At 53.8% G+C, this 12231-nt stretch overlaps 7 protein-coding genes across 7 annotated transcripts; 4 read left to right on the top strand and 3 right to left on the bottom strand.

The window, feature by feature from the left end:
- Window positions 1-711: 711 nt before the first annotated feature.
- ipp1 (inorganic diphosphatase IPP1) lies at window positions 712-1855 on the top strand (the record flags this gene model as incomplete). Its single annotated transcript, XM_024847511.1, has 5 exons — window positions 712-888; window positions 974-1093; window positions 1165-1508; window positions 1570-1653; window positions 1714-1855. 5 exons carry the CDS (start codon window positions 712-714, stop codon window positions 1853-1855), a joined length of 867 nt encoding a protein of 288 aa, XP_024707993.1.
- A 248-nt stretch (window positions 1856-2103) lies between these two features.
- P170DRAFT_507443 (mitochondrial 54S ribosomal mL53 protein) lies at window positions 2104-2939 on the bottom strand. Its single transcript, XM_024854486.1, has 2 exons — window positions 2766-2939; window positions 2104-2711 (listed from the first exon to the last, which is right to left on the bottom strand). Exon 2 carries the CDS (start codon window positions 2659-2661, stop codon window positions 2341-2343), a length of 321 nt encoding a protein of 106 aa, XP_024707992.1. The 5' UTR covers window positions 2662-2711; window positions 2766-2939; the 3' UTR covers window positions 2104-2340.
- A 112-nt stretch (window positions 2940-3051) lies between these two features.
- Window positions 3052-6477, top strand: P170DRAFT_378729 (putative protein transport membrane glycoprotein Sec20). Its single transcript, XM_024845460.1, has 7 exons — window positions 3052-3564; window positions 3626-3873; window positions 3925-4513; window positions 4820-4939; window positions 4996-5074; window positions 5133-5939; window positions 6000-6477. Exons 1-7 carry the CDS (start codon window positions 3251-3253, stop codon window positions 6162-6164), a joined length of 2322 nt encoding a protein of 773 aa, XP_024707991.1. The 5' UTR covers window positions 3052-3250; the 3' UTR covers window positions 6165-6477.
- Window positions 6478-6502: 25 nt separating this feature from the next.
- On the top strand, window positions 6503-8090 carry P170DRAFT_434409 (4-nitrophenylphosphatase). Its single transcript, XM_024848706.1, has 4 exons — window positions 6503-6826; window positions 6902-6923; window positions 7036-7104; window positions 7186-8090. Exons 1-4 carry the CDS (start codon window positions 6731-6733, stop codon window positions 7944-7946), a joined length of 948 nt encoding a protein of 315 aa, XP_024707990.1. The 5' UTR covers window positions 6503-6730; the 3' UTR covers window positions 7947-8090.
- P170DRAFT_507439 (uncharacterized protein) lies at window positions 8082-9380 on the bottom strand (the record flags this gene model as incomplete). The annotated part of the gene is made up of 1 exon (XM_024854485.1): window positions 8082-9380. Exon 1 carries the CDS (start codon window positions 9297-9299, stop codon window positions 8082-8084), a length of 1218 nt encoding a protein of 405 aa, XP_024707989.1. The 5' UTR covers window positions 9300-9380.
- A 46-nt stretch (window positions 9381-9426) lies between these two features.
- Window positions 9427-10750, top strand: P170DRAFT_434408 (ATP-dependent Clp protease proteolytic subunit). Its single transcript, XM_024848705.1, has 5 exons — window positions 9427-9703; window positions 9759-9777; window positions 9855-9880; window positions 9943-10084; window positions 10159-10750. The coding sequence occupies exons 1-5, from the start codon at window positions 9533-9535 to the stop codon at window positions 10551-10553; spliced, it is 753 nt and encodes a 250-aa protein (XP_024707988.1). The 5' UTR covers window positions 9427-9532; the 3' UTR covers window positions 10554-10750.
- Window positions 10721-12124, bottom strand: P170DRAFT_434407 (DSC4 family protein). The gene is made up of 2 exons (XM_024848704.1): window positions 11801-12124; window positions 10721-11676 (listed from the first exon to the last, which is right to left on the bottom strand). Exons 1-2 carry the CDS (start codon window positions 12022-12024, stop codon window positions 10815-10817), a joined length of 1086 nt encoding a protein of 361 aa, XP_024707987.1. The 5' UTR covers window positions 12025-12124; the 3' UTR covers window positions 10721-10814.
- Window positions 12125-12231: the final 107 nt, after the last annotated feature.

Below are 12231 nucleotides of genomic sequence, written 5' to 3'. Positions count from 1 at the left end.
TGTGAAAACCTGGTGGAAGGAATTGGAGTCACTTGGGGTCGAGAGTGGCAATCCGCATCAACGTCGTTCGGCCAGGAGAGGAGGAGTTGAGATCTATCACGAATCACGAGAGGAGTTGTAGACCGATCAGTAGTTCCTAGGTTAAATCAAAAAAGACAAGACACGGAATCAGGAGCCTCGGAAGGACCTCCCGGGAGACCGATTTTCCTGCCGACAAATTCCCTTCTCCTTTTCGCTCCGCGGGAGTTTAAAGACACTTGCCCATCCAAAGTCCAAAGTCCAAAGTCCAAAGTCCAAAGTCCAAAGCCCAGCAAAGACGAGCACCAGGATCCCTCGCGACCAATTGATTGCAGCCGTGATCGATTGTCTCTGCCAATCGCCAGCGATTCTCTTGCACCCTCAATGTCCCTGGGGTCGTCATCGGTGCCCAGACGAGCTCCATTAAGCCGATTGCTGCCCACCGCCTCTCCGATTCTCGCCCGCTTCTCGCGCACATCCGCAACGCTGGCTCCCCCCACTAAACAAGCCACCCCTCCCTCCTCTTCTTTCTCCCCTCCTTCTCTTTCTTCCTCCTCTCTCCCCTCTGCCGTTTTGTCTTCTTCATCCTCATCTTCTTCCCTTCCTCGAGTGGATCGATCGCTCTCTTCGGCCTCAACTCGTGCTGCTCTTGTTTCTCGACATTTTTCTACGGCCCCGCCACCCCCGTCCAACATGTCTTACACCGTTCGCAAGATTGGCCAGGCCAACACCCTGGAGCACCGTGTCTTCATCGAGCGCGATGGCAAGCCCGTCTCTCCCTTCCACGACATCCCTCTCTACGCCAATGAGCAGCAGAACATCCTCAACATGGTTGTTGAGATCCCCCGCTGGACCAACGCCAAGCAGGAGGTACGGCTCCGCCCGACTGCGATGGATACAGAACCGATCTGTTCGTGGCAAGAACTCGACATGCTGACCTGACATTCCCTCAAAGATCTCCAAGGAGGACTTCCTCAACCCCATCAAGCAGGACACCAAGAAGGGCAAGCTCCGTTACGTGCGTAACTGCTTCCCCCATAAGGGTTACCTCTGGAACTACGGTGCCTTCCCCCAGGTATGTTGAAGAATGCGCAAGCTCCTTTTCTTGACAAAATTTGTGTCACCGTGCTGACAGCTTTGCCCCAGACCTGGGAAGACCCCAACACCGTTCACCCCGAGACCAAGGCCAAGGGTGACAACGACCCTCTCGATGTTTGCGAAATCGGTGAGCTCGTCGGCTACCCCGGTCAGGTCAAGCAGGTGAAGGTCCTTGGTGTCATGGCCCTGCTCGACGAGGAGGAGACCGACTGGAAGATCATTGTCATCGACGTCAACGACCCTCTGGCTGCTAAGCTGCACGACATCGAGGATGTCGAGCGCCACCTTCCTGGCCTTCTCCGTGCCACCAACGAGTGGTTCCGTATCTACAAAATCCCCGACGGAAAGCCCGAGAACCAGTTCGCTTTCTCCGGCGAGTGCAAGAACAAGAAGTAAGCTTTCTGAATTGTGGTTGTGGCACCGTGCTGTGAGACTGACTCTATTTTCTTCTAGGTACGCTCTGGACGTCGTCCGCGAGTGCGCCGACGCCTGGGAGAAGCTCATCTCCGGCAAGGCTCCCCGTGGCGAGATCAGCCTGTAAGTTTCTCTTGATGTGATGTGATTAACAAATGTTCCGTTCACTAATCATTTCTACAGGGCCAACAACACCGTTGAGGGCTCCGCTGACCGTGCTGACCCCAGCCAGATCGCCGCCATTCCCCAGGGCGAGAACTTGCCTCCTGCCCCTATCGATGGCAGCGTTGACAAGTGGTTCTTCATCTCTGGTGCTGCCGTCTAAATTACCCGCTAGAGAAAATCATAAAAAAGAAAATCAAACTCTTCTAATTCGCCCTGCGGGTGAACACATTTCAATTTTGTGTCCTGATTGTCCCGTCTAGTAGAGTGCTTTCAACGTATTCGCTGGATTCAATGTAGCCGTTTATTGCGAGAACTTAGATATAACGCTTACACTTGCGACTGCAAGCCCAACCCTCAGTTTCTTGGACAAATGGACAACATGGGATAGCCATGAAAAAATAAAGTAAAGTATCTTTCAACAGCTATGGTAGTATATACACATGAAGGTATCGTAATGCTACAGATGGTAAATAGTCTCCTCCGTCAATCTCAATATCTCCAAGATTCATCACTCCCAGCACTGAAACAGGACCCAACCGTGAGGGTAGAGATAACGATCCCATCTCGAACCATTAGGCCCGGAATCGACGCACGAGCACTCATTCAAACCAAGGTAAATCCAACTCGAAAAAAAACATCGTCCGTTTAACCCTTCAAGCTCTCCTCTCTCTCAATGGCTCGTCCCACTCGCGCAATCTCCTCCACCACGTCGCCAATCTTCATGTTGCGCTTCCCAACCTCAAGCTTGACTTCCTTGCCGCCCTTGAACCCGATCAGGATCTCGGGCTCCTGGGTCGATAGACGCGGCAGCTGCTTGACCTTGATATCGACATGCGTGGGGCTAGACGCCGGGGTCGTGGACGGGTTGCGCAGCAGGGTGAGTAAAAGCCTGCAGGGACGCGAGGAGCGGGCGAATGGGTTGAAGGTGGCTCGGAGAGAGGAGATGGTCTGGACGGGGATCGTCATGGTGGGCGGTTCTTGGTTTGTGCGATAAAAGGGATTTAGTTAATTTGTTTCTGAAGTAGAAGTTAGCTCAGGCGTCATGGTAGAGTAGATCGAGGATAACTGACCGGCTTGGGATGGGTAATTGACCTCTTCGCACACCCGATAATCAGGCTTTAACGCTGGAGATAATGGGAAATCGTAGACGCGAAACGTCGCACACCGGCCCGGGTCAAAAGAGGAGGTGGAAATGGCGCAATAACAGTCGCTTTATCGCCGGGGAAAATCGCCTGGCACTTTGTCGCTGTCGGAGAGCGGAAGAGAAGAAGCAGGTGGTGTTTGTCTGAGATGCAAACATGTCTCGGGCTGGCTGGCCTCAGGAACGGATCGGGCCCGATGACGCTGTTGCGGCCAACTCGACCATACCGGCAATTTCCTCTCATTTGTTGCCAGCTGTCTCGCTTCCTTCTCAACGTTGCTGGTGAACATCCGTAATTACTGAGGATGTCGACGTGAGGTTTATTTGGACAGCCGATTCTTCTGGACCCGAAGTTCTCGCCGACTTTCACCGTTACCCCCGCCATTGACTGGCCAGAACACTACTGCGTATACGATGTCTTCTACTTCCGCACTACAATCACGCTTGAAAGAGCTCTCTGCAGCTCTTGGTCGAATCCACCCTCTTGTTTCTCGGCTACATAATTTCACCGCCGCGGTCGGGCAGGGCGATGAGGCTCGTCTAGAGTTGGGTGCGGAGATTCACAGTCTACTAAAGGAGGCGGAGGAACAACTAGAATTGCTGAAGGTGGATGTCGAAGCCCTCGAGTATGGTTCGGAAAGTAGGAGAAAGACAGTGGATAATGAAAAGGAGCTGGAGAGGGAGCGAATCGTTGCGTCGGCGGGCAGGTTGACGGACGATTTGAAGAAGTGAGTGCCTTTTAATTGCTTGGGTTCCGGCTGGAGGGCTTTTGCTAATGATTGATGGTAGAACGAGAGGCGAATTTCGAAATGCTCAGCTACAAGCCAAACGGAATGCCGAACTCGCAAAACGCAAAGAACGAGAGCTACTGTTCTCGAGGTCGCAAAGTGGGGAGAGGCAGAAGCAGTCGAATGAGAAGCTGACACAGGACGACATTACCGTCAACGCATCAAACGATGTTACGGCAGCGCTGAGGAGAACGCATCAGTTGATGCAGGCAGAACTGTCCCGAAGCCAATTTGCGCAGGAAACACTAGGTGGTTTGGACCGCACCGTCATTTGGAGCCGTTGCTGACTTGTATGCACAGAACAATCCACGGCCGTCCTTTCATCTCTTTCAGACTCTTATACCGGTCTCGATTCTCTACTCTCGTCGTCGCGCAATCTCATCGGTTCGCTGCTTCGCTCCCAGAAATCCGATACCTGGTATCTTGAGACGGCTTTCTACATACTGATCGGCACAATTACCTGGCTTCTCTTTCGTCGCATACTCTACGGGCCCCTTTGGTGGTTGTTGTGGTTGCCTCTCAAGCTCGTGTCTCGATTCGTCTTCGGTATCCTAGGCGTGGTGGGCATCTCGAGCAAGGCTGTTCAACCATCTCCTTCCGTTACCGCTTCTTCTATCACTGCTTCTTCTATCACTGCTAGTGGAAGGCCTGTTCAAGAAACACCAGTTGTGACACCGAAGGCAGAACCCAGCGTCGAAACTGCGGCTGGCGATGCTGATTGGGATCAGGCCCCAGTAACCGAAGAGCCTGATAGCGACCGGATGATCGATGAGATTGCAGAAATGGTGGAAACAAGTGCAGATCAAGAGGAAACCGACATTAAAGAAGAACCGTTGCCGGAAGAGTCGCGGACGCAGGACGAACCGCCGCGAAATACCAAGAAGCGAATGTACGAGGCCACCGAAGTATTGGAAAACAGGAGGGATGAACTATAGATAGATGAGGTAATGGTTTATGAGAATATCAATAGTATTATAGAATAATGCATGCGACAAGCCGGAGTGGATGTGCATCATCCAGAACAATAAAAGTCTTGGCGTTAATGCGCGTATCACGTGGGGACGCGTCTCGACACGACTTCATCTGCGGGTGTTGTCCGTCGTCCAGGCGGCACATCCATTCTTGACCAGTTTTGATGATTCAAGAAATCTAGTTTCAGATTTCTCTGTCCACCTACACAGGTAGTCATGGCTAGTAATTTCTTCAACAACAAGGCACGAGCTGCAGCTGCAGCTGCAGGGACGTCAAGCAGCTCTAAAACCAAAGGCACAGATAAAGAAGCGCAAGCACAAAATCAACCATGGGTTGAGAAATAGTACGAGTCAATCCGAGTGAGCCTTGTCACATTAATTTGCTAACATCAACTGACAGCCGCCCGAAGACACTGGATGATGTCGCTGCTCAAGATCATACCACGAAAGTCCTCCAACGGACACTGCAAGCTTCTAACGTACGTGCTCGCGCTATTTACATGCAAGTCTAAGCATCAACATTGCTAATGATACCAGCTCCCCCACATGCTCTTCTATGGCCCTCCAGGTACCGGAAAAACCTCGACCATCCTCGCCCTCGCAAAGTCTCTCTTCGGGCCTGCCCTTTACCGCTCGCGAATCCTCGAACTGAACGCCTCCGACGAACGTGGTATCGGAATCGTCCGCGAGAAGGTCAAGAACTTCGCCAGAATGCAATTGAGTCATCCTACTGGAGTGGATAAAGCATACTTCGATCAATACCCTTGCCCGCCGTTCAAGATCATTGTGCTGGACGAAGCAGACAGCATGACCCAGGATGCCCAGTCCGCTCTCCGACGTACTATGGAACAGTACAGCCGGATCACTCGTTTTTGCCTCGTCTGCAACTATGTCACTCGGATCATCGAACCCCTCGCCAGTCGATGCAGCAAGTTCCGGTTTAAGCCATTGGACAATGCCGCTGCGGGCGATCGGTTGAGTGATATTGCGAAGCTAGAAGGTGTGAATATGGAAGAAGGGGTTGTTGATAAACTTATCCAATGTAGTGAGGGTGACTTGCGTCGCGCGATCACGTACCTACAGAGTGCTGCGCGGCTGGTGGGTGCTACGGCTGGCAGTGGAAAGAAGGATGGCGATGACGATGCTGAGATGACGGATGCCAGCTCGCAGGCAATCACTGTGAGCATGATTGAGGAGATTGCCGGTGTTGTTCCTGAGAGTGTTTTGGACCGGTTGGTCCAGGCCATGCAGCCCAAGAAGTACGGCTCTTCGTACGAGTCTGTCTCGAAGGTGATCACGGATGTTATTGCAGATGGGTGGAGTGCGACGCAGCTTCTCTTACAGGTGAGACTTGAGATTAGTTTTGCGCTTCAATGGTGCTGTAAAAGGCTAATCAATCATTAGTTGTACCGACGAGTTGTTTACAACGATGCCATCCCCGACAGCCAGAAGAACAAGATCGTTATGGTGTTCTCGGAGATGGATAAGCGATTGATTGATGGTGCGGATGAACATCTTTCAGTGTTGGATGCTTCCCTCAAGATCTCTGGCATTCTTGGTGAATCTTAATGGCCAACCACCTGGGGATGCATGAATAATGGGGATTTCATCCCACGGGCATAACCATCAGAACCCTCGGAGACACGCATACAAAGCAAGAGAGCTATATCGATTGCCCTATCTGCTCCATCTTGTGATCTGTGTCTTATTTGCGAAACCGAGAGACTTTCACCGCTGAACCTTGCAGGGTCGATCGAGGCTGATGGTGCAGGGGATAGGACTACAGAGCTCCGATGCCGGGACGAGGCTGTCTTGGAGATATTGCCATGCCTTCAGGTGTCCTGCTAAAAGTCACGACTGTATGAAGTTTAATGATATCTAGTGCAAGCTGTATAATATTAGTTGCATCAAAACACCCTCTGATCCATTTCTTGTATATCAAATCGGAACCAAACCGAGACGTGCCTGAGTCACGCCAAACCACGTGCGGGGCCGCCTTTCTCCGACAATAACTTTGGTTTGGTCCAACCGCCACCCCGATTAACTTCCAATTCTTTTGATTTCTGAAGACCCATAGACTATCTTTAAGAAAGTCCCTTTTGACATAACGCAGGGAAAAGGGTGACAGACACACGATGACTGCCACCGAAGCAACGCAGACTAACCCCGCGGTACCCCGCTATCTGAGCGGCGACGGAGCTGGGATCCGCGAGTTTTTGGACAAGTTCGATGTGAGTTTTACCAGTGATTTCTAATGCGAATGTGGAGATGTATGGATGGACAACTGACCGACCTTTTGCAATCAGGTGTTCCTGTTCGATTGTGATGGTGTGTGCCCCTGTTCTTTTTTCTCGGACTTCTCTCCGGGGCGCTTTGAATCGAATATCGACATACACGAATCGTGGCGAATGATCATACTAAGTCAGAATAATCAATGCAGGCGTCCTCTGGTCCGGCGATCACCTCTTCCCCGGCACGAATGAGACATTGGAACTGCTGAGAAGTAGAGGTACGGCATACCGACACCAAGCCTTTCTTCCAATCGGAGGAAGCAGCAAATCGAACTCTAGCTAACACGACCCCTCTAAAGGCAAGCAAGTCGTCTTCGTCACGAACAACAGCACTAAGTCCCGAGCCGACTACAAGAAGAAACTCGAGTCCCTCGGGATCCCCTCCTCGACGGAAGAAATCTTCTCCTCCTCCTACAGCGCCTCGATCTACATCTCCCGCATCCTGGACCTGCCCCCCACGAAGCGCAAGGTCTTCGTGCTCGGCGAAACCGGCATCGAGCAGGAACTCCGCTCCGAGAACGTCCCCTTCATCGGCGGCACAGACCCCGCGTATCGCCGCGACATCACCCCCGAGGACTACAAGCAGATCGCGGCGGGGGATTCCTCGCTGATCGACCCCGAGGTGGGCGTCGTGCTGGTCGGGCTGGATTTCCACATCAACTACTTCAAGCTGGCGCTGGCGTTCCACTATGTGCGCCGGGGCGCGGTGTTCCTGGCGACGAATATTGATTCGACGCTGCCGAACTCCGGGACGCTGTTCCCTGGCGCGGGGTCTATGAGTGCGCCGCTGATCATGATGCTGGGTAGGGAGCCGGTGTCTCTGGGAAAGCCGAACCAGGCGATGATGGATGCGATTGAGGGGAAGTTTCAGTTTGATCGCAGCCGCGCGTGTATGGTTGGGGACCGGGCGAATACTGATATTCGGTTTGGCCTGGAGGGGAAGTTGGGCGGTACGTTGGGTGTGCTCACGGGCGTGAGCTCGAAGGAGGACTTCGAGAGTGGGGAGGTGAGGCCGGCGGCTTACTTGGATAAGTTGTCGGATTTGCTGGGATCGGAGTAGATGTACAGAGGATGGAGGACTGGTTCCACGGGCTATGAATTACGATTGGAGGAGATGTATATGGCATGGCATGGCATTGCTGATAGAACGATATATCAAGATAGTCTATAGATATGCATACAATATGGTACAGCCTTAGAGAAATTCAAGATCCTCATTAAGAAAACCTTGTAGCTTCCACAAGGTCAGCATCGTATCAACCGTCGTAGGGCTGTTCGGTCTGAAAAACAAAGCTGCTTCCTGGTACATAGGATTGTACGCCCGCAGCTCCTCACGCTCCGACTCGGAAAACAACCTCGAAAGATCGAAAACAGGCACCTGCGATCCCGTCTGCGGGAGAGTCACCCGCCGCGGCAGCGCGTTCTGTTCGCTCTGCGGCTCTCCCAGAACGAGCACAGCGCCACACTCCATGCGCTTCATCGGCTCCATGTTCTCCAGGCCCTTTAGAAGTGTACTCTCCGACACAGCCCCTTCAATTCCAACTACCCTCCACACCTTGTTCTTACGGTCGAGTTTCTGGCCCCAGCGAACAGAGACCTTCTTCAACCGATTCACCACCTCCGAACGCAACCTCCCCAACACAAATTCCGGCATATCCTGCCTCCAGACCAGCGAGCGCTCGTCGCGCGAAGTCAACGGACCCTGCGGATGCTTCAACCGATGCGGAATGGTCTTTGTCAGCGGCGACAGCTTGCCGATCTCATGCGACGTCAACGACGCACTTAACCTCCGCAGCAGCTGGATACTGTCCATGATGCGCAACGACAGGTGCCGCAGAGAGCGCGTCCGAGATGGGACCCGCGGTTCTTGCGCAGACGGGTCCGACGCCGTGTCCTGGCCATCCGTGGACTTGGGCGGCTCCTTCAGTTCATTCTTCAGCTCATCCTTCAGCAGACCCACGGGCAGAAACCAGAGCCCGTCGGAGTCGGGACGCTGGACCAGGCCCCAGGTCGTCAGTAGGTCTCGGGGCGTCCGGGCCCCTGTCACGCTGCACATCCGGGTGGGCGAGGCCAGGGCTTGGGCCCAGGGGTTGTGTTGGAGGGCGTTGAGGTCCTCGGCGGTTGGGAGACGCTTTTTGCGCTTCGTGACTGGGACGACGTGAGGGTTTGTGAGGAGCGGGGAGCGCGGGAGCTGGTCGGATGGTCGGGGGGCTGGTGGCTCTGGCTGGTCATTGTTGGATTGTTCTGTCTGTGTTGTGGTTTGTTGCTCGTGCGGTGCTTGGGATTGAGTCGTGGATGAGATGGTACGTCGGGGGTTAGGGGGCAGGCGATTGGGGACAGAGCCTGGGGTGAAAAGCTGTCGGTAGACTGTTAAGCGCCATGAGGCGTATGGAACGTGACGAAGACACTTCATGATGTGGAAGTGTGACCCTGGAGGGAGTATGAAGACGCCGCGGAGGAGAGGAAGCGAGAGAGACGAAGAAAAGAAGGGAAGCTCCGAAAGCTTGGCGGGACTTTGCTCTTTTGACTTACCCCGACCCGACCTTATCAATCTACTGTACTTCCTTAATCAATTGAATCCTACCCCCCTTTCTTTCTCGTACCCCCTCTCCTTTTGTCAATTACAAATACACACCGCTATACAGCATGAACCCGGCCCGCTCTGTACAGCGACTGGGTCGCCTTCTTCCTCGCTCTTCCATTGCGGCCGGTCTTCCCGCGGCGTCGCGCAGCTTCGCCAGCTCCATTCCGTCGTTATCCAAGGGTGCGACTTCTCCGCGGGGCTGGACCCCGACGCCGTTCGTCACGGAGACTGTGGTATGTTCTTCTGTGCCTTGAGCGCATTGGGGAAGAATAAAGCTAATAGTATCAGGGAGGTGGTTGGCACACTTGTATGTCCTGAGATCGACCTAATCTTGCAGGCACAGCAGCAACAGCAGCGATCGCTAACTACTCCGCTCGAACACAGACGACATCTTCTCTAGACTTCTCAAGGTATTCCCACAACATGGACACCGACCCCCTAAACCAGACTGCCATGCTCATCAACCGCCCAGGAACGAATCATCTGTCTAAACGGCGAAGTCGAAGAGTCCATGTCCGCATCGATCGTCGCGCAGCTCCTCTTTCTCGAAGCCGATAACCCCCACAAACCCATCCATCTGTATATCAATTCGCCCGGAGGATCAGTCACCGCCGGTTAGTTTACCCTCGCTCCCCTCCGTTCAACTGGCGTATGTACCGCTCACAACCGCATCCACACAAACCCGCAGGCCTCGCCATCTACGACACAATGTGCTACATCGCCTCCCCGGTGTCCACGATCTGCGTCGGCCAAGCGGCCTCCATGGGCTCGCTACTGCTGTGTGGCGGCCACGCCGGAAAACGGTACTGTCTGCCGCACTCGTCCATCATGATGCACCAGCCGTCCGGGGGGTACTTCGGACAAGCGAGCGACATCGCGATCCACGCGAAGGAGATCCTGCGGGTGCGCGAGCAGCTGAATAAGATCTACAAGCGGCATTTGACGGGGAAGAAGGAGATGTCGCTGGAAGAGATCGAGAAGTTGATGGAGAGGGACTACTTCATGGGGGCGCAGGAGGCGTTGGAGATGGGTATTGTGGACGAGGTTTTGGATCGGAGGGTGAAGGGGCAGGATGAGAAGTAGTGATCGATTTCGATTGTTTGTGGGGAAGTCGAGTATGTGTTTGTGATTTATGGTTCATGGCATACCCTTAACTTTTTCTTTTCTTTTCTGGTCGTGTTTGTACTACTATGATGCCTGTGATAAGCTTCCAATCTCACCACAACGAGAGAATTGGGTCGAGATTGGGAAAATAGATCATGATCATTTATATTCGGGTTATAATATGTACACGAAGCAGCACCAAGTACGGACTGTATAATTTAAGGAATTGGGCAGTTAATTTCAAGAGCCTCCGGCGGCGATTCTCTCTACCCTCCCGTCCGGTCGCACTTGGAGTCCGAATCGCTGTCGAAGAAAAGCGGCCGTCTGGTCGGACGGAACGTACGCCGAGGTGCGTCTCGCAGTGACGGTACTATACCGCCACTGGTCTCGAATCACATCGAACAAACCAAGATCCATGACTACCGCTTCTCCCGAGGCAAACGAATCCAAAGGGTGATGGTTCTTACTACCCGACACATGCCCGCTCTCCGAGGGGTCTGCCAGCAACTCATTGCGCTCGAGCTGCTCATGTAAACTAAGCGGAGACTGAGATCCAGATGCTCCGGATTCAAGCACATCATTCAGTCCGATCCCGTGGCCACTCGTCCTTGACGAACTCGAGCTGTGGCTAATGCTGTCGCTGCCATTGCGCAGAACACCGCGCTCCTCGAAATCATGGTCCTGATCTCGATCCCGATCTCGGGGCGTGACGATAGGCGACTGTGCAGAAGAGGACGACGGTGACGTGGTTGCGGTGCTGGCGGCAGCGGTCGCCTCCGTAGTCTTGACCCGCTCGACGATAAGACCCAGCATGATAAGATCGAGTAACATGACCAGCACGTCGAAAGCGAGGAGCCGAGTGACCGGCACGGGCGCCTTCTGGCCAATGAAGTCGATCAAGAGTCCGCCGTGGAGGTAGCCGCGGGTAGATTCCCCTGCGTCCGGGTGAATGAAGAAATAATGGAACGTCATACAGAAGAGGTTGCTGGCGAAGATGGCGCCAACGAAGGGCTGGTTCCGCGTTGGGTCGAATGGCGGGGCTTTAGGGGTGAAGAAGATTAACTGGATGATAGCCCGTACGGCGAAGAGAACGATAGAGCAGCTATAGACGTGGAAGAAAACTTGCTGTTAGCAGAGCTGCTGAAACCCGCGCCGAGGAGGGGAAAACCCGGGGTAGCAAAGTGTGGGGGGAACAGGGGAGGACGCATGGTAGGGGAAAGGCTCACTCCATATAATAGAGGGCAGAGAGTTGACAATAGATTAAGATGTCAAGATCGCGGAGCAGCCGATCGATCAGCGCAACCTTCGCGGCCGACTGCTGCTTCTTTATGCGCCCATCGTGAGGGTCGGGGGAGCTCGACCGTCCATCGACGTCCGCGACGCTTCCATATGATAAGCCGGACACGTCAGCGATGTATTCCGCATCTCGAAAGACATCTGGGGTTGTCATAGAGGGTCATGAGGGCATGAACGACATTAGGGGGAAACGGGCGAGAGAACAACACAGGGAAGCCGTAAGCTACAGACGGCGGAGATGAGGAGGATGCCAGAATGGTGGAGGTGACGGGGGAGTTCGGCGGCGATGATGGTGGAACGTCAGGTGCGAGAGACCCGGCGGACTTTCCTCGGCCCGAACCGTCTACTGCGATGTACAGGG

The sequence above is a fragment of the Aspergillus steynii genome (genome assembly GCF_002849105.1).
Source record: "Aspergillus steynii IBT 23096 chromosome Unknown P170scaffold_2, whole genome shotgun sequence".
NCBI classification, from domain to species: domain Eukaryota; kingdom Fungi; phylum Ascomycota; class Eurotiomycetes; order Eurotiales; family Aspergillaceae; genus Aspergillus; species Aspergillus steynii.
This window is presented reverse-complemented; position numbering and strand designations above follow the sequence as displayed.